General features: G+C 45.9%; 1 protein-coding gene across 3 annotated transcripts in view; it reads left to right on the forward strand.

Annotated features, from left to right (window-relative positions):
- The window catches only part of ndc80 (NDC80 kinetochore complex component), a 149,862-nt gene that overhangs the window by 118,150 nt on the left and 5,790 nt on the right, over positions 1-25,922 (forward strand). For all 3 annotated transcript variants that reach the window (XM_038776776.1, XM_038776774.1, XM_038776775.1), the window contains exons 12-15: positions 2,739-2,891; positions 4,503-4,592; positions 4,921-5,013; positions 6,669-6,799. In XM_038776776.1, the coding sequence (XP_038632704.1) occupies positions 2,739-2,891; positions 4,503-4,592; positions 4,921-5,013; positions 6,669-6,799 (467 nt within the window). The remainder of the gene's footprint in view (positions 1-2,738; positions 2,892-4,502; positions 4,593-4,920; positions 5,014-6,668; positions 6,800-25,922) is intronic.

Below are 25,922 nucleotides of genomic sequence, written 5' to 3' on the forward strand. Positions count from 1 at the left end.
TCTGAACATTTCCCATCAACCACCACTCTCTGTCTTCTTTCAACTAGCCAATTTCTGATCCACATCTCTAAATCACCCTCAATCCCCAGCCTCCGTATTTTCTGCAATACCCGACCGTGGGGAACCTTATCAAACGCTTTACTGAAATCCATATACACCACATCAACTGCTCTACCCTCGTCTACCTGTTCAGTCACCTTCTCAAAGAACTCGATAAGGTTTGTGAGGCATGACCTACCCTTCACAAAAGCATGCTGACTATCCCTAATCATATTATTCCTATCTAGATGATTATAAATCGTATCTTTTATAATCCTCTCCAAGACTTTACCCACCACAGACGTTAGGCTCACCGGCCTATAGTTACCGGGGTTGTCTCTACTCCCCTTCTTGAACAAAGGGACCACATTTGCTATCCTCCAGTCCTCTGGCACTATTCCTGTAGCCAATGATGACCTGAAAATCAAAGCCAAAGGCTCAGCAATCTCTTCCCTGGCTTCCCAGAGAATCCTAGGATAAATCCCATCAGGCCCCGGGGACTTATCTATTTTCACCTTGTCCAGAATTGCCAACACTTCTTCCCTACGCACCTCAATGCCATCTATTCTAATAGCCTGGGTCTCAGCATTCTCCTCCACAATATTATCTTTTTCCTGAGTGAATACTGGCGAAAAGTATTCATTTAGTATCTCGCTTATCTCCTCAGCCTCCACACACAACTTCCCACCACTGTCCTTGACTGGCCCTACTCTTACCATAGTCATTCTTTTATTCCTGATATACCTATAGAAAGCTTTTGGGTTTTCCTTGATCCTACCTGCCAAAGACTTCTCATGTCCCCTCCTTGCTCGTCTTAGCTTTCAAGAAGCCAATTTGTTTATTTTCCGTACCTGTTCATATTTTAACTATTTATTTATCTGGATCTTCATGTCTCTTTGGATCTCCACTAGGTTTTCACCATTTGCAGTACTTTTTTTCCCCCTGACTTTTAGCACTCTACTTACAGAATGGACATCACTGTCCAGAGAATAAATCTGGCATCAAACCACAGCTATGTGTCAATTTAAGTAAATTAAATATTGCATTGTGGTGGGTGGTAGATCAAACAAACCAAAATTTGTAGAAATGATTTTCCCTTTGATGCTCAAGATCTCTGACCTTTCCCTTCCTATAACCTAAGGGTGCCAACTAAGTTTACTGCCTTTCTCCTTTTATATGATAGTGCTGAAGTTGTATTACTTCACAGTTGTATTTGTTTTCTGCAATGTGCTTTGCTTTTTCCTTCAATGCTAAGAATTAATGTTGAAGTGATAGAGAAGGAGAGGGTTCTTTCTAGATTTAAACTAAAAGTGGAGTTTTTGGAGACTAGACTTTACTAACTCAGTTTCAAGATGACGAATGCTGATGCTGCTGCCGAAGTTAATTTTAATTTATTGCACAAAGATATCAATGGACTGGTGGGCAGAACAGTGGCAAATGTAATTTAACCGAGAGAGGTGTGAGGTGACGCATTTGGGAAAGGCTAACAAAACAAAGAAATATACAATAAATGGCAAGACACTTGAGCAGTGTACTGGATGTGAGGGATCTTGGAGTGAATGTACATAGATCCCTACAAATAGCAGGACAGATTGATAAGGTTAAGACAACATATGGAATTGTTTCATTTATTAGCTGAGGCATAGCATGTAAGCACATGCAGCATGGTAGCGCAAGTGATTAGTACTGTGGCTTCACAGCGCCAGGGTCCCAGGTTCGATTCCCTGCTGGGTCACTGTCTGTGCGGAATCTGCACGTTCTCCCCGTATCTGCGTGGGTTTCCTCCGGGTGTTCTGGTTTCCTCCCACAGTCTAAAGATGTGCAGGTTAGGTGGATTGGCCATGATAAATTGTCCTTAGTGACCAAGAAGGTTAGGAGGGGTTATTGGGTTACAGGGATAGGGTGAAAGTGAGGGCTTAAGTGGATTGGTGCAGACTCTATGGGCCGATTGGCCTCCTTCTGCACTGTATGTTCTAACCTTGAGATTATGCTGGAGCTGTATGAAACGCTAGTTAGACGAGTACTGTGTGCTGTACTGGTCATCGTATCACGGAAAGGATGTAATTACATTCGAGAGGGGACAGAGGAGATTTACGAGGATGTTATCAGGGTTGGAAAATTGCAACAATGAGGGAAGATTGGATAGGCTGGGGTTTTCTTTGGAACACAGGAGGCTGTGGGGAGATTTGAATGAGATGTACAAACTTATGAGGGGCTTGGACACAGTGCCTGGGAAGAACCTATTTACTTTATTTACAAATGACTTGGCATTGATGTAAAATGATAGGGTGAAAACAATTTCCTCATCTCTCATTTTCTATTGGAGGGTTGTGGGGATCTGGAAGTCACTGCGTGAAAGGATAGTAGAGGCAAAAATCCTCAACTCATTTAAAGTTTTCTGAATATTCGCCTCGGGTGCAGAAACCTGCAGGACTACAGACCAAATGCTGGAATATGGGAATAGGCTACATGGTTTGTTTTATGGCTGGCGCAGACGGGATGAACCATCGACTTCTATGAGGTGGAGAAAATTCTGCAAGGGGCAGGTTAATCTTGTGGCTCACTTTGGGAATCGAAGGTTTTATTCATAGACTTAACTGATTTGCTGACTATTATAAAGATGCTGAATTTTTTTCTCTCACCCATTTATACTGATTTATAGACTGCCCCTCGATCACCTTTTGTTTTAATTGTTTTAGCTGGAAGTCAGACTACAGGACTATCACACGATGGCTCGGAAACTCAAGCTAATTCCTAAAGCTGCTGCAAATGCTCAAGCGCAAAACTTTGAGATAAGCCTCTTCGATATTGTCTCAGGGAAAAGGACTTCACAAAACACTGAAAAAATAAAGGTGAAACATTGTTTTTTTAAACTGCATCGTGTTTTTAAATTTTATAATAGGAATTTAGAACATAGGAACAGGAGTAGGCCATTCAGCCCCCCGAGCCTGACACGCCGTTCAATGAGATCATGGCTGATCTGTGACCGAACTTCATATACCTGCTTTGACCCATATCCCTTAACAAATATATATCTATCTCCGATTTAACATTAACAACTGAAAATATTTATGTAGCCAGCAATTTCCAATGAAAATTATCGTTAATGAGTTGGATTACTTTTATTCCCTTTTAAATAATGCATTGAGTTGCTGTATAGTAACTTGAGCCAGTTGTTGAACTTTGAAGTTCCTTTCTCTTATTTTGCCAGACAAAAAGTCCTTGTTCCAATTCTAGGTGAATCCTTTGGCCTGCATTTTTTGTTGAGAATAACTATGAAGCTAAGGTTCATTGGAATAAATGGAACAGCAACTTCTAGTCCACAAATGCAGTTAAATGCAGAAATCTGCTACTTGCTATTCAAGTTACTCTGCTATGCTGTAACATTACCTTGGTGATACTCATACAAACATACAAAATGGAAGCAAATGTAAGTCATTTGGGCCGTCAAACATGATCTGGCATCAATAAGATCATAGCTAATCGGTGTGTTGCATTCCATATTCCCCATCTACCCGCGATAACGTTAGATTCTAATTAGGCAAGCAAATCAATCTGCTGTAAAAATATTCTGTGACCCCACTTCCACCGCCTTCTGAGACAGGGTTCCAAAGTCGCCAAACCCACAGAAGATCCTACCGCCGGCCAATGGTGGGCCGCCTACACGGCCACAAAACAACCCACAAAGGACACAGAGAATCGCCGTGTGTGATTGCCATTTACACTTTGGATGATCTAGTTGCAGAATGCTTGCTTTCACTGAATCCTCATACATTGATGAAGTTAGCTGTCAAACAGGCAAAAATTCTGAATGTTGACCATCTGAAATGGGAATGTTGGAAATGCACAGTCAGTCTGTTTGTCAACATTATAGGAATACAGGGGATAAGTTGGGAAGTCTCCCTGAATCACTGCCTGACAGATCCATGCTTGCAACAATTCCCAGGGCTTTTACAGAATCCTAGAAATCACAACATTGAAGAAAGACTGTTTGCTTTGACCTGTGTAAGCTGGTGACTGCTTTCCAAATGAAGTTATCTGCTGTAATTCAATGCCCTGTGTTTTTCTCCCATTATGTCAGACAGCATTATCTGTCATATTAAATTATACTATAGTCCACTTGCTGCTTCATTATCCACTTTGCATTAAAGAAACACTTCCATCCAAAGGAGACTTTTGTTATTTCCAACGATAGTTGATCTCTAACTTCTAGATCCAGTATAGGATATTGATCTGATAACACACTTTTATAAAGTAAGTACCTGGTGGTGAGTGAGAGCCTTTGTCACCACAGATTCCAGATAAATGGGTTAAAATAGGGTGTGGGGTAGATGGGAGGTGCTTTCCAAGAAGAGGAAAAGAATAGGGAGCCACTTGAGCAGCAGCTGATGATTGTAATTCTTGTACCTGTTTTGTATCTCATTTTCATGTGACCAATACTTGACCTGGTTTCATTTCTACAGCTTGCCTTAATAAACCAACTGAAGCAAATAAATGATGACGTTGAACATCTAAAGCATAAGAAGATGAGTGTGCAAGAGGCCAGAGAACAGGTTTGGAAATAATCAATGCTGGAAATATAGTGCAGCTAAATGTCTCCTTTTAAAAAAAAAAAAAAAAAAAATTTCGAGTACCCAATTCATTTTTTCCAATTAATTTATCGTGGCCAATGCACCTACCCTGCACATCTGGACGAAACCCATGCAAACACTGGGAGAATGTGCAAACTCCACACGGACAGTGACCCAGAGCCGGGATCGAATCTGAGACCTTAGTGCCATGAGGCAACAGTGCTAACCACTGTGCCGCCGTGCTGCCCTTGTCTAAAATGGACCTGTAAAATGCTATTTGTATGCTGAAGATAACTATCCTGTCTCCTAGGTTCAGACCATGATAGATGACAAAGCAAATGATGTGAAAATGTTAAAAGAACAAATTCGGAAAGTGGACGAAACAATTGAACAAGAAAAAGATGTGAGGCCTTTCAGTGTACTTGTATTTATTAAACATGGTAACTGTTATAAGTATCAACCAAAGTTTGACATCGAACTACATATGGTGATATTGGGTCAGGTGACTGAATGTTTGGTCAAAGTGGGACATTTTGGGGGAGGGAATCTCAACGAAAGTTGCTAGATTTAGGGAGAGAATTCCAAGTTTAAGTCCCAGGCTGCCAATGGTGGTGCAATGTAAATAGGGGGTGTGCAAAAGTGTAGATTTGGAAGAGCAAACGATCCCTGACGATTGTAGGGATGGAGGAGATTAGAGAAAGGGAGGGACAAGGCTAAGAGGGATTTGAAACCAGGATGACTATTTTAAAATCAGTGTTTCCAGACTGGGAGTTAATGTTAGTCAATGTGATCAGGGGTGAATGGGTTTTGGTGTCTTTATTTAATTAATTTGCGGGATGTGGGTGTCGCTGGTTAGAACAGCATTTATTGCCCATCCCTAGTTGCTCTTCAGAAGGTGGCAGTGTGTTGCCTTCTTGAACCGCCGCAATCCTTGAGGTGCAGGTACACCCACTGTGCTGTTTGGTAGGGAGTTCGAGGATTTTGCCCCAGGAACGGCAATATATTTCTAAGTCAAGGTGGTGAGTGACTTGATGGGGAACCTCCAGATGGTGGGGTTCCTAGATATCTGCTGCTCTTGTCCTTCTAGATCGTAGTGGTCGTGGGTTTGGAAGATGCTGTCAAAGAACCTTGGTGAGTTACCGCAGTGCATTTTGTAGATGGTACACATGGCTGCCACTGTTCGTCGGTAGTGGAGAGTTTGAATGTTTGTGGAAGGGGGAGCAATCAAGCGGGCAGCTTTGTCCTGGATGGTGTTGAGCTTTTTGTGTTGTTGGAGCTGCACTCATCCAGGCAAGTTGAAAGTATTGCATTACACTCCTGACTTGTGCCTTGTAGATGGTGGACAGGCTTTGGGTGGTCAGATGGTGAGTTGCTCACCATAGGATTCCCAATCTTTGAACTGCCCTGGTAGTCCCACGGTATTAATATGGTTAGTCCAGTTCAGTTTCTGATCAATCGTAACCCCCCCAGGATGTTGATTGTGGGGGATTCAGCGATGGTAATGTCATTGAATGTCAAGTGGAGATGGTTCAATCCTCTTTTCTAGGAGTTGGTCATTGCCTGGCACTTGTGTGGCACGAATGTAACTTGCCACTTGTCAGCCCAGGATATGGATAGCAGAATTTTGAATAAACAGACATTTCTGAAGGGTGAAAGACAGGAAACCAACAAGGGACCATTGGGATAATCTAATCCAAACACATGCTTACAATCTTTATTTGTTATTTGGGTTCAGTTTTATAAATCCTTTTGAATCCTTTTCAAGTTTAAACATGGGGACCTCTTCCAGGTTTCTGCTTTATGGATAAAATGCTGCCTTCTGCTTTGTGCCTCAGCTTTAGAAAACTCTCCAAGCAACTGTGGCTAAATCTAGAGGATCTTGTGTGGGGTTTTGGGTGGGTCGAACCTATCTGTATTGTTCAGTTAACTGGTGTATACAGAGTGAATTTAGGCAAATTAATGATGTAGTGCACAACATTGCTATGTTTTCCCAGATTCTTAAGTTATTTAAAAATAGTTTTAACTCGTGGACACCTAATAATCCAAATTATTTTTTAGGATGATGATCGAAAAGCAGCAAAACAAGTCCAGGAGCGTGAATCTCTGGAAAACCAGAGAAAACGGTTGCAGAAGCATCTGAATGAAGAATTAGATGAAGCAGTTGGACACCTGAAAATCGCTAAATATCAGTATGTAGAAGTTCGATTTTAAAAAAAATCTAATCCATGGTGTCCTTCCTTTGTCACTTCTTCCAAATTGTAGCGAAGAATAACGAAGCAAGTCGAGCTTTATTTGGGTGGTGCAAACATAATTTTGTCATGGGCACCTTCCTGTGTCTGTTTAAAATCTTACGGTTGCATCATTGCTCCATTTCCATATTTCCCAAGTATAAAAATGAGCTCCTGCTTCTCTTATCACACCTCTTTCTTTAGGTTGGTCTCTCTTATGTGGGTAGGTTACATTTGATAATTGTTGCAGGATTCACAGATTGTGCAAGTACTTCAGCTTTTCAAAACCAGGCAGTTTCATTAATTTGTTTAATTTGCTCATGGCACTAGCTGGACTGCAGTGGTTTCAAGAAGATGGCTCTCTACCATTACTGACTCAAAGGTAATTGAGGATGGCCAACAAACACTGCCCTTGCCAGTGATGCCCACATCCCATGAAAGAATGAAAAAAGTCCATGTGTTATAGCTACACCTACCAGTTCTCAAGCGATGGAGATGCCAACGTGGGACTGGGATGGGCACAGTGAGATGTCTTACACCAGGTTAAAGTCTAACAGGTTTGTTTGGAATCACTAGCTTTCGGAGCGCAACTCCTTCATCAGGTGAGTGAAGAGGTGGGTTCCATAAACACATGTATAGACAAAGATGATACTTTGAATGCGAGTCTTTGCAGGTAATTAAGTCTTTACAAGTCAGGGCGGTGCAACTGAGGGGAGGGATAATCAGAGGTTAAAGAGGTGTGAACGGTCTCAAGCCAGGACAGTTGAGAGGATTTCACAAGCCCAGGCCAGATGATGGAGGGTGAATGTAGTGCGACATGAATCCAAGGTCCCAGTTGAGGCTGTACTCGTGTGCAGAACGAGTACCAGTTTCTGCTCGTCGATTACGTTGTCGCACATCCTGAAGGCTGCCTTGGAGAACGCTTAGCCGAAGATCAGAGGCTGAATGCCCTTGACTGCTGGTGTGTTCCCCGACTGGAAGGGAACATTCCTGTCTGATGATTGTTGCACGTTGTCCATTCATCTGTTGTCGCAGCATCTGCATGGTCTTGCCAATGTACAATGCCTCGGGACATCCTTTGAGGTTCATCTGTTTACGGTCTCTTTGAATTGACTAACATCTTGCAAAAGTCATCTCCGCACCCCCACTACTTTCCTTCAAACAACCGTGCAACCTCAAACAGACCATTTTTTGCAGCAAACTACCCAGCCTTCAGGAGATCAGCGTTCACGACACCACACAACCCTGCCATGGCAACCTTTGCAGGACATGCCAGATCATCGACATAGATGCTACCATTACATGTGAGAACACCACCCACCAGGTACGTGGTGCATACTCGTGCAACTCGACTAATGTTGTCTACCTCATACGCTGCAGGAAAGGCGCTCCGAAAGCTAGTGATTCCAAACAAACCTGTTGGACTTTAACCCAGTTCTCTGAAGAAGGAAGCTCTGGGAGTTGGACTTGGTGACAGTGAAGGAACAGTGCTATAGTTCCATGCCAAAGTGGTGTATGCCTTGGAGAGCAGCTTGTGGTGTTCCCATGCATTTGCTGGTAGTGTTGGCGGGTTTGGAAAGTGCTGTGAAATATTCTGAGAAAGGGTCACTACTGCCAGGACAAATCTCCAGAACATATTAGCATGGTTTTCTGACAATTACAAATGCTATATTTTGAAGACAGCAAAACTATCCACCAAAATCTTCCATGACCCTAATCTATCAATGAATATACATCCAATTTACTCAACCGTTCATCATGGGGCATTCCAATGGAGCAATTTAGTGAACCTTCGCTATACCACCTCCAATACAGAGACCAAAACTGTGCACAGTACTTCAGATGTGGTCTTACCAAAACTCTCTACGATTGTAGCAAGACTCTATTTCTGTACTCCAATCCCTTTGCGGTAAAGGCCTAAATGCTCCTTCCCTCCCTAAATGCCTGAATACTAATTTTCTGCTTTCCTTGTATTTGCATAACCAAGTTCCTTTGAGCATGAAAATTGACATGTTTCACAACTTAAACAAAAAATTCAGCTTTTCTATTTGTTCAACCAAAGTGAACAGCTTCTGTCACAAACCACGCTGATGTTATCTGCGAGAGTTTCTCAACTTGGAACACTAGCTCGTGGGGGTGTATAGGTGTGAGGCGTCAAGTGAAACCCCAGTGAGAATAATCAGCCCAATTGTCGTGTAACAATTATTAAAGACTACTTTTCCTCACACCTCCTTTAAACTTTCTGCCCGTACCTTAATCTATAGGTAAAGGTTATTGACCCCACCGATGAGGGGAAAAGTTACTTCCTGTCCACCTTGTCTACGCCCCTCATAATGGTTTTTTAATAAATTTAGAGTACCCAATTCATTTTTTCCAATTAAGGGGCAATTTACCATGGCCAATCCACCTAACCTGCACATCTTTGGGTTGTGGGGGTGAAACCCACGCAAACACGGGGAGAATGTGCAAACTCCACACGGACAGTGAACCTGGGACCTTGGCGCCGTGAGGCAGCAATGTTAACAACTGCGCCACCGTGCTGCCCCTCATAATTTTAACACCCAATCAGATCCCCCGCCCCCTCGGCCTTTTCTGCTCCAAGGAAAACCACCCCCAGTCTAACTAGCCATACTTACTTTCTATCTTTCTATCTATCTATCCCTTTGATTGGGCCTTCTGTGTATTTGGCTATCTGCCCCTCTCAAATTCCTTGACTCTAGACATTAGCATGTGTGTACCTCATTGATCTCCCAAATTGTCTAGTTAAGCTGTTTCTACTAAAGCGCTATTCACCTCTGATTCTATTTAAATGACTTCTAATCCTGTTACTGGGAGAGACGCATCTCATCCAGCCTTTTGAATACTGGCTGATGGGTGGCACTCCTGCCTCACGACACCAGGTTCAATTCTGGCCTTGGGTCACTGTCCATGTGGAGTTTGCACATTCTCCCTATGTTTGCATGGGTTTCGCCCCCACAACCCAAAGATGTGGATTGGCCACGCTAAATTGCCCCTTAATTGGAAAAACTGAATTGGGTACTCTAAATTTATTTTAAAAAACATTGAGAGGCGTAGATAAGGTGGATTTGCTCCAGTTTCCTCCCAGTCTAAAGTTTAGGTGGGGTTACAGGGATAGGGTGAGGGAGTGGGCACAGGTAGGATGCACTTTCAAAGGGTTGGTGCAGACATGATGGGCTGAATGTCCTCCTACATTGGAGGGATTTTATGGACATTGCTATCGCGAGGCAGATTTTTACCTGTTGCTGGGCAGGTCGCATCCTATTATGTCTTGTTAAATTTATGTTACTAGGCAAATCCATGACACTTCACACTTTCCCACATTGTACATCATTTGCCATTTTGTTACCCACTCACTGAATCTGTCTATCTCTCTTTGAAGCCCGTGTCCTCCCAAAACCTTAGCGTTCCACCTAGTTTGGTACCATCAGCACATAGTCGTAGATGTTTACAACATGGAAACAGGCCCTTCGGCCCAGCTTGTCCATGCCGCCCAATTTCTATCACTAAGCTAGTCCCACTAGCATTTGGCCCATATCCCTCTGTACCCAACCTGCCCATGTAACTGTCTAACTGCTTTTTAAAGGAAAGAATTGTACCCGCCTCCACTTCTGCCAGCCCATTCCAGATGCTCACCACCCTCTTGTGAAGAAATTTTCCCTCTGGTCTCTTTTGTATCTCTCCCCTCACCTTAAACCTATGCCCTCTAGTTCTAGACTCCTCTACCTTTGGGAAAAGATGACTTAGATACATTACTCTCTTTCACAGAATCCCTACAGTGCAGAAGATGGCCACCCGGCCATCAGGTCTGCACCAACCCCCCGAAAGAGCACCCCACCCAGGTCCATGTCCCCACCCTATCCTTGTAACCCAACCTAGGGACAATTTAGCATATCTAACCCACCTAACCTGCACATCTTTGGACTGTGGGAGGAGACCGGAGCACCCGGAGGGGAAACATGCAGACACTGGAAGAATGTGCAAACTCCACATAGTCGCCCGAGGTCAAACTCCAACCTAGGTACCTGCCGCTGTGAGGCTGTAGTGCGAACCCCTGTGCCTGCGTTCTAAGTCATTAATGTAGATTTACATAGCAGAGACCTCTGCACTGATCCTTGCACCACTCCACTAGTGCCAGCCTAACTTGAAAATGTTTGTTTGAATAAGTTTACAATGAAATACAAAAGTCTGTACATGCACTAACAGATTCAAAAACAGCTTCTTCCCCGCTGTTACCACAGCGACGGGGACCCAGGTTAACGACCCTCTAATGGACTTGCGGACTGATTGGATCTCTTCACACCTTCTCTACTGAGTAGTACTACACTCCTATATGTTTCACCTAATGTCTGTGTCTATGTATTAATATTGTGTATTTTATGTTTACCCTATTATGTATTTTCATGACATGTACGGAATGATCTGTTTGAGCTGCACGCAGAACAATACTTTTTACTGTACCTCGATATAATAATCGTGACAATAATCCAATTCAGTTTCCATCCCATTATCCAATCCTTTATTCATATTATCCCCAGCTCATTGAATCATAGAAATGATACAGCACAGAAGGGGGCCATTAGGCCCATCTTGCCCATACCAACCCAGAGACATCCAGGCGTCCTTTCTAATCCCGTACCCCATACAGCCCATACCCCTGCAACTTACAGCGCTTAAGGTGTAGATCCAGGTACTTTTTTTTAAAAAGGTTTAGAATCACTGCCTTCCCACAACCTGAGGCAGTGAACACCACACCATCCTCTGGGTAAAAAGGTTTTTCCTCGTGTCCCCTCTCATCCGTTTACCACTTACCTTGAATCTATGACCACTGGTTTTTGAACTCTGCCAAAGCAAAGGGGTTCCTCCTGTCTACTTTGTCGCAACCTCTCAAGTGTGGAAGAGATCTATATCCTCCAGCGAGTGACCTTCCTCCCTTTCATCCCAGCGGTACACCCTGCCCTTCCCCTTCCTATCCATCCCTCCATCTCTCTCTCTCTCTCTCTCTCCCCCCCCCCCTCCCCCCAAGTTAGATGCTGGTCGCGAAAAGGCCCTACAAGAGGTTTGTGAACTTCTTACACGTATCGTGGAATCTCTCTTCGGGCTCTCTGATAGAGAATTTTCTCTTCTCTAGTCTTTGACACCTGGCGAGGTCTGAGAGCCAATCTGAGGCCATAGATGGCGCTATTGACTTCCATGCTAGGGGTCTCCGCCTGGCGATCAGTGAGGCGAAGGCCAGGGCATCCATCCCCTTTCATCTGAGAGCTCTGCATGCTCCAGGTGTGGCCACACCAGCACCCTATACAGCTGCAACATAACCTCCCTGCTTTTAAACTCCATTCCTCTAGCACTTGTCCCACCACAAAATATTTGCTCCCAATCTACCCGAGCCAACTCCTCCCTCATCCCATTGTACGTAGAACAGTACAGTATGGTACAGGCCCTTTGGCCTACTATGTTGTGCTGACCATTTATCCTAATCTAAGGACAACCTAACCTACACCTTTTCAATTTACTGCTGTCCATGTGCCTGTCCAAGAGACGCTTAAATGTCCCTAATGACTCCGACTCCACCACCTCTGCTGGCAGCGCATTCCACACACCCACCACTCTGTGTAAAGAACTTACAAAGAACAAAGAAAAGTACAGCACAGGAACAGGCCCTGCGCTGACCATGCTGCCCGTCTCAACTAAAATCTTCTGCACTTCTGGGGTCCGTTTCCCTCTATTCCCATCCTATTCATGTATTTGTCAAGATGCCCATTAAACGTCACTCGTCCCTGCTTCCACCACCTCTGGCAGTGAGTTCCAGGCACCCACTGCTCTCTGTGTAAAAAAAAAAAAAAAAAACTTGCCTCGCACATCTCCTCTAAACCTTGCCCCTCGCACTTTAAACCTATGCCCCCTAGTAATTGACCCCTCTACCCTGGGGAAAAGTCTCTGACTATCCACTCTGTCTATGCCCCTCATAATTCTGTAGACCTCTATCAGGTTGCCCCTCAACCTCTTTTGTTCCAGTGAGAACAAACCGAGTTTATTCAACCTCTCCTCATAGCTAATGCCTTCCATACCAGGCAACATCCTGGTAAATCTCTTCTGCACCCTCTCGAAAGCCTCCACATCCTTCTGGTAGTGTGGTGACCAGAATTGAACACCAAATGTGGCCTAACTAAGGTTCGATACAGCCGCAACATGACTTGCCAATTTCTATACTCAATGCCCCGGCCAATGAAGGAAAGCATGCTGTATGCCTTCTTGACTGCCTTCTCCACCTGTGTTGCCCCTTTCAGTGACCTGTGGACCTATACACCTAGATCTCACTGACTGTCAATACTCTTGAGGGTTCTGTCATTCACTGTATATTCCCTACCTGTATTAGACCTTCCAAAATGCATTACCTCACATTTGTCTGGATTAAACTCCATCTGCCATCTCTCCTCCCAAGTCTCCAAATGATCTATAATCCTGCTGTACCTTCTGACAGTCCTCATCGCTATCAACAATTCCACCAACCTTTGTGTCGTCCGCAAACTTACTAATCAGACCAATTAAGTTTTCCTCCAAATCATTTTCCTCCTACCTCTGACATCTCCCCTGTACCTTCCTCCAATCACCTTAAAACTAGGTCCCCTCGTGACCGCTACTTCCGCCCTGGGGAAGTCTCTGGCTATCTACTCTCTCCATGCCTCTCATCATCTTGTGCACCTCTATCAAGTCACCTCTCTTCCTTCTTCGCTCCAATGAGAAAAGCCCTAGCTCCCTCAATCTTTCTTCATAAGACATAAGCCCTCCATTCCAGGCAGCATCCTGGTAAATCTCTTCTGTACCCTCTCTAAAGCATCCACATCCTTCCTATAATGAGGTGTCCAGAACTGGACACAATATTCCAAATATCATCTAACTAGGGCTTTATAAAGCGGCAGCAAAACCTTGTGGCTCTTAAACTCAATTCCCCTGTTAATGAAAGCTGTATCCATACGCCTTCTTTAACAACCTAATCGACCTGGGTGGCAACTTTGAGGGATCTATGTACGTGGACCCTAAGATCCCTCTATTCCTCCACACTTCTAAGAATCCTACCTTTAACCCTATATTCAGCATTCAAATTCAACCTTCCAAAATGAATCACTTTACATTTATCTAGGTTGAACTACATCTGCTGCTTCTCAGCCCAGCTCTGCATCCTGTCAATGTCCTGTTGTAACCTGCAACAGCCCTCAACACTATCTACAACTCCCCCCAACCTTCGGGTCATCGGCAAACTTACTAACCCACCCTTCCACTTCCTCATCCAAGTCATTTATAAAAACCACAAAGAGCAGAGGTCCCAGAACAGATCCCTGTGGGACACCACTGGTCACTGACCTCCAGGCGGAATACTTTCTATCTACTACCACTCGCTGTCTTCTTTTGGCCAGCCAATTCTGTATCCAGGCAGCCAAATTTCCCTGTATCCCATGCCCCCTAACTTTCTGAATGTGCCTACCATGGGGAACCTTGTCAAATGCCTTACTGAAATCCAGATACACCACATCCACTGCCCGATCTTCATCAATGTGAATGAGCCTACCATGGGGATCAAATGCCTTACTGAAATCCATATCCACCTTCATCAATGTGTCTCGTCACATCCTCAAAGAATTCAATGAGGCTTGTGAGGCACATCCTGCCACTCACAAGCCATGCTGACTATCTTTAATCAAACTACGTTTTTCTAAATAATCACGAATCCTATCTCTCAGAATCCTTTCCAATATTTTGCTCACCACAGACATAAGACTGATGGGTCTCTAATTCCCAGGGGTTTCCCTATTCCCTTTCTTGAACGGGGGAACAACATTCGCCTCCCTCCAATCATCCGGTACTACTCCAGTAGAGAGGGAGGACGCAAAGATCATCGCCAATGGCGCAGCAATCTCCTCCCTCGCTTCCTGTAGTAACCTTGGATATATCCCGTCAGGCCCCGGTCGGGTGCAGACCGTTCCAACGGTAGAGATCCCTCCTGTTCCAATATTGATGCCGATGCCCCATGCACCGCTCCTTTAGCCATGTTTTTACTTTCTTAATTTTCTCATCCCCATGCCAATTCACTCGCGGCTCGAGTAGTAGTCCAGAGATTATGACCCTTGAGGACCTGTTTTAATTTGGTTCCTAGCACCTGATAATTCCCCAGCAGGTCCTTGGTCTTGCCTATGTTGTTTGTCCCAATGTGGACCACAACAACTGGATCCTCCCCCTCCTGCTCCAATATCCTTTCAAGCTGTCCGAGATGTCCCTCAACCTGGCACCGGGCAGGCAACATAACCATGCGGAATTCTTGATCCTGCTTACAAGGGTTCTGTCAATCCCCCTAATTATAGAATCTCCCCCTAATTATAGAATCAATTATTTCCAAGTTGGCTGATGACGCAAAACTTGTAAATGTGAGGTGGATGAACAGAGGCTTCTATGAACATTAGACAGGATAAGTGAGTAAGCAAGAATGTGGTAAATGGAATATAATGTGGGAAAATATGAAGTCAAGAAATGCTGAGTATTTATTAAATTGTGAGGGATTGGGAAGTGTTGATGTCCAAAGGGACCTGAATGTCCTTGTTCATAAATTACTGAAAGCTAATAAGCTTTAATTTTAAAAAACAAAGCCAGGCAATTTTTGAAGCTTTTTTTTAATTCATTCATGGGATTGTCTGCCACTGGCTGGGCTGGTATTTTGTTGCCCATCCCTAATTGACCTTGAACTGAGTGGCTTGCTAGGCTTTCAGAGGGCATTTAAGAGTCAACCACATTGCTGCGTATCTGGGCAGCAGGGTAGCATGGTGGTTAGCATAAATGCTTCACAGCTCCAGGGTCCCAGGTTCGATTCCCGGCTGGGTCACTGTCTGTGTGGAGTCTGCACGTCCTCCCCGTGTGTGCGTGGGTTTCCTCCGGGTGCTCCGGTTTCCTCCCACAGTCCAAAGATGTGCGGGTTAGGTGGATTGGCCATGCTAAATTGCCCGTAGTGTCCTAATAAAAGTAAGGTTAAGGGGGGCTTGTTGGGTTACGGGTATAGGGTGGATACGTGGGTTTGAGTAGGGTGATCATGGCTCGGCACAACATTGAGGGCCGAAAGGCCTGTTCTGTGCTGTACTGTTCTATGTTCTATAGAGTCACAGGTAGAACCAGACCAGGTAAGGATGGCAGATTTCCTTCCCTAAAGGACATTAGTGAATCAGATAGGTTTTTACAACATTTGACAATGGTTTCATGATCATTATTAGACTTTCAATTCCAGAATTTTACCATCTGGGATTTACCATTTGAATCCAGGACCCCAGAAAATTATCCTGGGTCTCTGGATTACTAGTCCAGTGACAATACCACTACACTGCTCTCTCTCCCCCCCCCCCCCCCCCCCCCCCCCGAATTATCAGTGAGAGAACATTTTGTAAACAGAGATCATAACTCCATTAAATTCAAAATTATTATGGAAACTGATAAAGATGGACCTGAAATCAAAGTTCTAAACTGGGGGAAAGCTGATTTTTAATAAGATCAGATATGGTTTGGCCAGAGTCAACTGGCCACAGACACCTTTAGGTAAATTTAAGACAGAACAGTGGGTCGCATTCAAGAAAGAAACTGGGAGAATCCAGGGCCAACATGTTACAATAGAGAAAAAGGGTGAAACTAAAAATCCAGTGAATCCTCGATATTGAGGGATATATAGCATTGAATCAAGAACAAAAGGGGCACTCATGACAGATACTGAGGGCTTAAAACAGCAGAAGCCATACAGTAGTATAGAATGTGCAAGAGGGAACTTAAAAAGGTCATTAGGAGCGCAAAAATAATAATCTTAGTGTCATACGTAGGCTTTTCCCTGAAAAGCCCCTAGTCGCCACACTTGGGCACCTGTTCGGGTACACTGAAGGAGAATTCTGAATGTCCAGTTCACCTAACAGTACGTCTTTCGGGACCTCTTGGAGGAAACCAGAGCACCTGGAATCTCATGTAGACTCTGGGAAAACGTGCAGACACCGCACAGACGGTGACCCAAGCTGGGAATCGAAATTGGCTCCCTGGTGCTGTTAGGCAACAGTGCTAACCACCGTGCCGACCAGAAACATGAAAGGATGCTGGCATGTAAAATAAAGGAAAATCCTACATTGAGGGTAAAAGGATAACTAGGGAAAGAGTAGGGCCCATTTAGGACCATGGTGATAATTTGTGTGTGAGGCCGGAGAGCTTAGGGCAGGATTCTAAATGAATAATTTGTGTCCGTGGGGGCTTGGACTCCAGGGCCAGATGGAATGTTTCTGAGGCTGCTGAGTGAGACGAGGGAGAAATAGCGGATGTGCTGGCAATAGTTTTCAATTCCTCTTTGGCCATAGGAGAGGTGCCGGAGGACAGGAGGATAGCCAATGTGGTACCATTATTCAAGGGATAAACCAGAAAACTACAAGTCAGTCTAACCTCAGTTGTGGGGGAACTATTGGAAGCAATTTTGAGCCACCAGATTAATCTGCATTTGGAGAGGCAGGGATTAATCAAGAACAGTCAACATGATTTTGTTCAGGGCAGGTCATGTCTGACCAACTTGATTGAATTTTTTGAAGCGGTGACCAGAGGAGGGAAATGCATTTGACACAGTCTACTTGGACTTCTGCGAGGCTTTTGAGCCTGATAGCAAAGGTAGCACTAAGAGTGCTTTGGAGTTGGGTGAAAAACAGGAGTTAAGTAAAACTGGGAGAAGGTGAAACCGAAACATCGGGAGCAGAGCCGAGCGGGAGGTTTTGAACAGACACCTGGGAAGGGAAGTACTCTGACTGGGTGGGAAAAAAAACTGATGGACCTTGGGACTTTTTCATCTAGCAATTCCTACATTCCTATCTCTCCAATTTTGATTTACTGTTGTATTATATTGAGACAGTGTGAAAAAAGTGAACAGAAGAGATCCATTAACATTAACACTTCATGGAGATGTGAGCTTAACAAGGTTTAACAAGCGACACAAGTTTCATACCAGAAGCAGAGGGTAACTGAGGGGCGAAAACAAATGAGGAAATTAATATCAGCAGAGAAAAAGTAACAAATTTCCAGGATCTGATGGCTTGGGAACATAAGAGCAGGAGTAGGCCATTTGATCCCAAGTCTGCTCAGCCATTCAACCAGATCGTGCCTCGTCTCCTACCTCAATGTGACTTTGCTATATTATCCCTATATCCCCTAATATCTTGAATATCTAGAATTATATCGCTCCGTCTTGGCTCCTGCCAAAATGGACAATTCACATTTTCCCAAATTACACAAGTTAATCAATAAGTGAGAACCCAACCCAGTCTGCCAGCACCATATAATGCTGTGTTGCATCTGTCATCTATTCAAATGCTCCAAAAACACAGCCTATTTAAGTCAAAAAATGTTTGTTACTTCACAAACATACAAAATAAATGAGTATCTGAAGTGGTTCCTCTTTAATTAGGAAGTTTGCAGACAACCCCAAGATTGGTAGGGTGGTTAACAGTGAAGAAGAGGGTAGTGGGTTACAGGAAACTGCAGATGGGCAGAGCAGAGATGGCATCTAACTCTGATAGGTTGGTGGATAGCTTGGGGGCGGTGCTAGGATACTCTGATTATTAAAACAGTTCACAACACCGTTGTACTAAAAAAAAGGTACACAAACTAAACTTTGCGTTGGAGAGACTAGATGCCCTCGCCTCTGTACCAACAGAAGGGAAAAGAGCGGGGGTGTTGGGGAAAGGCTTCCCGTTTTTTGGTGGGGACGGAGGGAGTCAGGGTGCTGGTGGAGGGAGGGGGGGCGGTTGGGTAGGGGCAATAGGACAGAACAAAAGAACCTTCAATTATGATGTGCCAGATTCCGGGAATTCCCCCAGAGGGGGTAATGGACAACTGTCAGGCATGAGAGAGCTCTGCCCAGAGAGCCTCATGAGTACCCTCCGCTCCCAACACTGGGTTGCCGACAGCCTTTGGACGGTCGCCCCCAGGACCCGTATCCTCCACCACACTTGAGTGCGGCGGGCGACCAACCAACCGAGGTCCTGCTTTGATCCTGCTACCGGAATCATTGACAGGCGGGATCTCCTCATGCTCTGGTCCCGGGCCAAACGGGAGGCGGTAGTGCAGATGCCTGTTCCGTCCTTGCCACCTGATCACCGGAAGCCCCCGAAAACAGGTCTGGGATGGTGGCAGAGGTGCCCGAAGACAGCGGTTGGGACAAAGGGTCTTCCAAACTACCTCACTATACCCCCGCCTCTTTTCTTTCGGGGTCTGGCCGTGACATCTATGGAGCGAACCTGGAGTGACCATGTTTGCGGGGGAGAGGGTCGCACCTCTATCTTTGGAGGCCCCTCCAGGCTGACCCCTTGTCCCTCAATGCTTCTCTCCAGAATTTGTGACTGGGACAGAGCACCCTCTGGTTTTAGGTCACGAACCTCACTACCGCCACCCACGGGCCTGTGCAGAAGTGTCGCCGGGTCCGGCATCCGATGGTGAAATGTCACCGGGCTGAGGATGTTGCTGGGTGATGGTGGGACGAGGCAAAATGGCTGCACCTGAGTTAGTACCCAGGGTCAGAAGGATCCAAACCTGACCGCTGGCGAATCGCACTGTTGTTCTTCCTCTCAGCCTTCCGGCCACCCTACTGTCCCTTCACCTCTATGCCAGCAAGCTAAATTGCCCCTTAATTGGAAAAAAAAAAGAATTGGGTACTCTAAATTTAAAAGAAAACCCTGTTAAGTGCGAGGTCATGCACTTTGGAAGAAGAAACAGGACAAGGGAGTATGTAATGAATGGCAGGACACTAGGAAACTCAGGAACAGACGGATCTTGTTCACAAATCCCTGAAGGCGACAGAGCAGGTGAATAGGGTAGTTAAGGCATATGGGACACTTGCCTTTATCAGTTGTGACCTAGAAGGTTATGATGGAGCTATGCAGAATGTTGGTTAAGCCACATCTAAGTACTGTGGATGGCGATAGCACAGTGGTTAGCACTGTTGCTTCACAGCACCAGGGTCCCAGGTTCGATTCCCGGTTTGGGTCAGTGTCTGTGCGGAAGCTTCACATTATCCCCGTGTCTGCATGGGTTTCCTCCCACAAGTCCCGAAAGATGTGCTGTTAGGTGAATTGGACATTCTGAATTCTCCCTCTGTGTACCTGAACAGGAGTGTGGCAACTAGGGGCTTTTCACAGTAACTTCATTGCAGTGTTAATGTGAGCCTACTTGTGACAATAAAGATTATTATTATAGTTATGGTCGCCTCACTATAGGAAGGAAGTGTTTGCACTGGAGGGAGTACAGAAGATATTCACCTGGATGTTACCTGGGATGAAGCATCTGAGCAATAAAGAGAGACTGGATAGGCTTGGATTATTTTCTTTAGAGCAGAGAAGGCTGAGGGGAATATGATTGAGGTGTATAAGATTGAGGAGTTTGGACAGGGTAAATAAAAAGCCTTTGGTCGAGGGATCAATCATCATGGGATCAATCATCATGGGGCATAGTTCTAGGGTGAGGGGCAGGACATTCCAAGGGGATTTGAGGGGGGGGGGGGGGGGAGAAATTTACTCAAGGGTAATAATAATAATCGCTTATTGTCACAAGTAGGCTTCAATGAAGTTACTGTGAAAAGCCCCTAGTCACCTCATTCCGGCGCCTGTTCGGGGAGGCCGGTACGGGAGAATGGTGAGTACGAAGAGGGTGGTGAGAATCTGGAATGCACAGCCTGGGAAGATAGTGGAGGCTGGAAACCTACCAACCTTTAAAAAGCACTTGGATGAGCACTTGAAACACCATCACATTCAAGGATATGGGTTAAGTTCTGGTAAGTGGGATTCGGACGAGATATGGGGTAGTTATTTTCGGTGCAGACTCGATGGGCTGAAGGGTCTTTTCTGTGCTGTACAACTCAACCATCAACCTTCCTGTACCAAACACCATCTGCTCCACCAATTACTGTTATTTATATGCTGGTCAAAAATATTTGGGTTTAACGGTGCTTCCAGGAATAGACAAAGTGGAATACTCCGTAATTGTGATATCCGACCACGCTCCACACGACATGGACGTGAGACTGGAGACGGGCAGGGACCAACGCCCCACCTGGCAGTTGGACAGTGCCCCATTAGCAGACAAGGCCATCAATGAAAGGATATCACAGGCCATAGCAGAGTACACGGAGAACAACCAAAACGGGGAGGTCTCACCCTCCATGCTCTGGGAAGCGCAAAAAGCCGTAGTACGGGAAAATTATCGCTTTCAAAGTTCGAAGAGATGGGGAAGAAAAGGCGTCTAGGCAGCAGCTGGTCGACTCCATACTGGAGGTAGACCGTAAATACTCCGACGCACCGACCGTAGAGCTCCTGACGAAGAGGAAAGAGCTACAAAGGAACTTTGATCTGCTCTCCACCAGGAAAGCAGTGCACCAACTCTGCCAGGCACGTGGGACCCTATACGAACACGGAGACAAAGCCTGCCACCTGTTGGCACACCGGCTGAGAAAGCAGGCAGCCACCAGAGAAATTGCACAAATCAGGGAAAACAGAAGCAGAAAAACTCACAAAACCTTCAAGGCCTTCTACCAAGGGCTGTACACCTCGGAGCCCCCAATGGGGGAGTCTGAGATGAAACGGTTCCTTGATGGACTGGACATACCAGTCATGGGGGAGGGCAGAAAACGGGACCTGGAAGCACCACTAGCACTGGGAGAGATATGGACAGCATTAGCTCCATGCAGGCGGGGAAGGGGCCAGGACCAGACGGATTCCTGGTAGACTTCGACAAACAATTTGCGATAGCACTGGCCCCGCACCTGCGGGAGATGTTCACAGACTTGCTGGCTAGGGACACACTGCCACCTCGCACAGGTCTCAATCTCGCATTTACTCAAGAAAGATAAAGACTTAATGGAACGTGGGTCATACATACTCATCTCACTGCTGAACGCAGATGCCAAAATACTGGTAAAATCCGAGCCAAAAGGCTAGAAGACTGCGTACCAGAGGTGGTCGCAGAGGACCAGACGGGTTTTGTCAAAGGTAGGCAGCTAACCTCAAACATCGGGCGCCTGCCAAACGTGATAATGACCCCATCCGGGGAGAGAACACCAGAGGTGATTGTCTCCCCAGATGCAGAAAAGGCCTTCAACGGGGTTGAATGGAAATACCTCATAGAGGTACTGGAGCGGTTCGGGCTTGGAACAGGGTTCACCTCCTGGGTAAAACTCGTATACAACATCCCCATGGCGAGTGTATGGACCAACAACACCAACTCCCGGTACTTCCAGCTGCACAGGGGCACCAGACAAGGATGCCCACTGTCCCCGCTGCTGTTTGTTCTCGCGATCGAACCATTAGCAATTGCTCTCAGAGCAACAAAAAGCTGGAGGGGGCTTCAAAGGGGCAGCAGAGAGCAGAGTCTCACTACGCAGATGACCTGCTCCTCTACATTTCAGACCCACAAAGCAGCATGGACGGAATCATCGCGCCCCTGAAAGTGTTTGGTGCCTTCTCGGGCTACAAACTCAACATGAGCAAAAGCGAGATCATCCTGATTCACACACAAGGAGGAGGGGGGGAGAGAGGGGGGAGGGGGGCAGCACTAACGGGACTGCCGTTTAAACGAGCCCGTCACACATTCAGCTACCTGGGGATGCAAATAGTCCATGACTGGAAAGAGATCCACAAATGGAACCTCACCAGTCTGACAGAGGAAGTAAAAAAGGACCTGCAAAGATGGAACACACTCCCACTCCCCCTCGCAGGGAGAGTCCAGACGATCAAAATAAACGTGCTGCCCAGGTACCTCTTCCTACTTAGAGCCATCCCGATCTACATCCCGAAGGCCTTTTTCAAAGCACTAGACAAACTAATTATGGTGTTCGTATTGTGTGTGGGGGGGGGGGGGGGAGAGAAGAATGCTAGGATCACAAAGAAGGTCCGACATAAAACAAAATCCAGGGGGTGCGCTAGCCCTCCCAAACCTACAATTCTACCACTGGGCGGTGACGGCTGAGCGAATAAGGGGGTGGATCAAGGAGCCAGAAGCCGAGTCAGTACGCGCGGAAGAGGCCTCCTGCAAGGGGGCCTCCGTCCGGGCCCTCGCCACGGTGGCACTCTCATCCCCACCCAAAAAACACTCCAGCAGCCCGGTGGTGATAGCCACCCTCCAGTCCTGGAACCAACTACGGCAGCAATTTGGCCTGACCAAAATGTCGGACAAAGCTGCAACAACCATAGGTTCACACCAGCGCTGACTGACGCCACCTTTTAAAAAGTGGGGACAGGACGGAGGGACACTGACAGTTGCTGACCTATACACGGACGGCAGGATCGCCACAATGGACGAACTGACAGAGAAATTCCAGCTAGCCAGGGGGAACAAGCTAAGGTACCTGCAACTCAAAAACTTCCTACGAAAGGAGGCAAGGACGTATGCACAACCACCAGGACAGACATTACTGAAGAGTTACTGGACGCAAGAATCCTAGATAAAGGGAATTGTAGCGACAATTAGCAAACGTGACTCCACTGTTTAAAAAAGGAAGTAGGCAGAAAGCAGGAAATTATAGGCCAGTGAGTTTAACTTCGGTAATAGGGAAGATGCTGGAATCTATCATCAAGGAAGAAATTGCGAGGCATCTGGATAGAAATTGTCCCATTGGGCAGACGCAGCATGGGTTCGTTAAAGGCAGGTCATGCCTAACTAAGTTAGTGGAATTTTTTGAGGACATTACCAGTGCAGTAGATAACGGGGAGCCGATGGATGTGGTATATCTGGATTTCCAGAAAGCCTTTGACAAGGTGCCACACAAAAGGTTGCTGCATAAGATAAAGATGCATGGCATTAAGGGTAAAGTAGTAGCATGGATAGAGGATTGGTTAATTAATAGAAAGCAAAGAGTTGGGATAAATGGGTGTTTCTCTGGTTGGCAATCAGTAGCTAGTGGTGTCCCTCAGGGATCCGTGTTGGGCCCACAATTGTTCACAATTTACATTGATGATTTGGAGTTGGGGACCAAGGGCAATGTGTCCAAGTTTGCAGATGACACTAAGATGAGTGGTAAAGCGAAAAGTGCAGAGGATACTGGAAGTCTGCAGAGGGATTTGGATAGGTTAAGTGAATGGGCTCGGGTCTGGCAGATGGAATACAATGTTGACAAATGTGAGGTTATCCATTTTGGTAGGAATAACAGCAAACGGGATTATTATTTAAACGATAAAATATTAAAGCATGCCGCTGTTCAGAGAGACTTGGGTGTGCTAGTGCATGAGTCACAGAAGGTTGGTTTACAAGTGCAACAGGTGATTAAGAAGGCAAATGGAATTTTGTCCTTCATTGCTAGAGGGATGGAGTTTAAGACTAGGGAGGTTATGTTGCAATTGTATAAGGTGTTAGTGCGGCCACACCTGGAGTATTGTGTTCAGTTTTGGTCTCCTTACTTGAGAAAGGACGTACTGGCACTGGAGGGTGTGCAGAGGAGATTCACTAGGTTAATCCCAGAGCTGAAGGGGTTGGATTATGAGGAGAGGTTGAGTAGACTGGGACTGTACTCGTTGGAATTTAGAAGGATGAGGGGGGATCTTATAGAAACATTTAAAATTATGAAGGGAATAGATAGGATAGATGCGGGCAGGTTGTTTCCACTGGCGGGTGACAGCAGAACTAGGGGGCATAGCCTCAAAATAAGGGGAAGTAGATTTAGGACTGAGTTTAGGAGGAACTTCTTCACCCAAAGGGTTGTGAATCTATGGAATTCCTTGCCCAGTGAAGCAGTTGAGGCTCCTTCATTACATGTTTTTAAGGTAAAGATAGATAGTTTTTTGAAGAATAAAGGGATTAAGGGTTATGGTGTTCGGGCCGGAAAGTGGAGCTGAGTCCACAAAAGATCAGCCATGATCTAATTGAATGGCGGAGCAGGCTCGAGGGGCCAGATGGCCTACTCCTGCTCCTAGTTCTTATGTTCTTATGTCGGCCAATCAGTCATACATCATACTGGACGCAACAAGAAAGAAAAGGGAGGAAGACCTGGGGATGGAGATAGGGTGGGGACTCTGAAGCGAAGCACTACATAGGGTCAACTCCACCTCCACATGCGCACGGCTCATCCTGACGCAACTAAAAGTGGTACATAGAGCCCACTTAACAAGAACTCATATGAGTAGGTTCTTCTCGGAGGTGGAGGATAGATGTGAAAGGAGGCCCAGCCAACCACGCCCACATGTTCTGGTCTTGCCCCAGACTTGCGGGATACTGGACAGCCTTGTTTGAGGCAATGTCCAAAGTGGTGGGGATGAAGGTGGAGCCATGCCTGAGAAGTGGTGGTCTTCAGGGTATCAGACCAGCCAGATCTATTCCAGGGGAGGAGGGTAGGCGCCCTTGCCTTTGCCTCCCTGATCGCCCGCCATAGAATCCTGTTCGGCTGGCGGTCAGTAGCACCACCCAAAGCTGCAGACTGGCTGTCCGACCTCCGAGAATCTCTCCAAATGGAGAAAATCAAATTCGCCATCGGAAGGTCAGACGACGGCTTCCAGAACGTGGGAGCCGTTCACCCAATTGTTCCGGGACCTCTTTGTGCCCAACGAACAAGCGGAAGAATCAGGGGAAAGTAGCCGAGTTGGGGGAGGGATGGATAGACCGGGGGGGGAGATGGTAGCTAAACCTAAGAGAAAGAAAGGCGAACCACAGGAGGGGGGGGAGGGAGAGGGAGGAGACAGGGAACAATAGAGGGGAACCAGTGAGGTGTGGGGGGGGGGGAAGAGGCAAGGGAATTACAGCCGGAAGGAGGGCACGGGAAACGATAACAAACTTGGCATCTACAGGAGCAGAGAACCAGGAAAATCCGGAACAAAACAGCTGAAGCGGAGGTGATCGCGAGATGACAATGGCAGCGAAAACCTTCTGGGAGAAGCAAGCGACAACACCAGATCCATTTGTGTATTGCCCTCTAATTGTTTCCCCAGCGCCCAAATGTATGTGTACCGCCCCCCCCCCCCCCACAAACAGATGCCTACTTTTTAAAAAAAATTTAGAGTAGCCAATTATTTTTCTTTACAAATTAAGGGACAATTTA

This window comes from Scyliorhinus canicula, chromosome 18 (genome assembly GCF_902713615.1).
Source record: "Scyliorhinus canicula chromosome 18, sScyCan1.1, whole genome shotgun sequence".
In the NCBI taxonomy this organism is placed as follows: domain Eukaryota; kingdom Metazoa; phylum Chordata; class Chondrichthyes; order Carcharhiniformes; family Scyliorhinidae; genus Scyliorhinus; species Scyliorhinus canicula.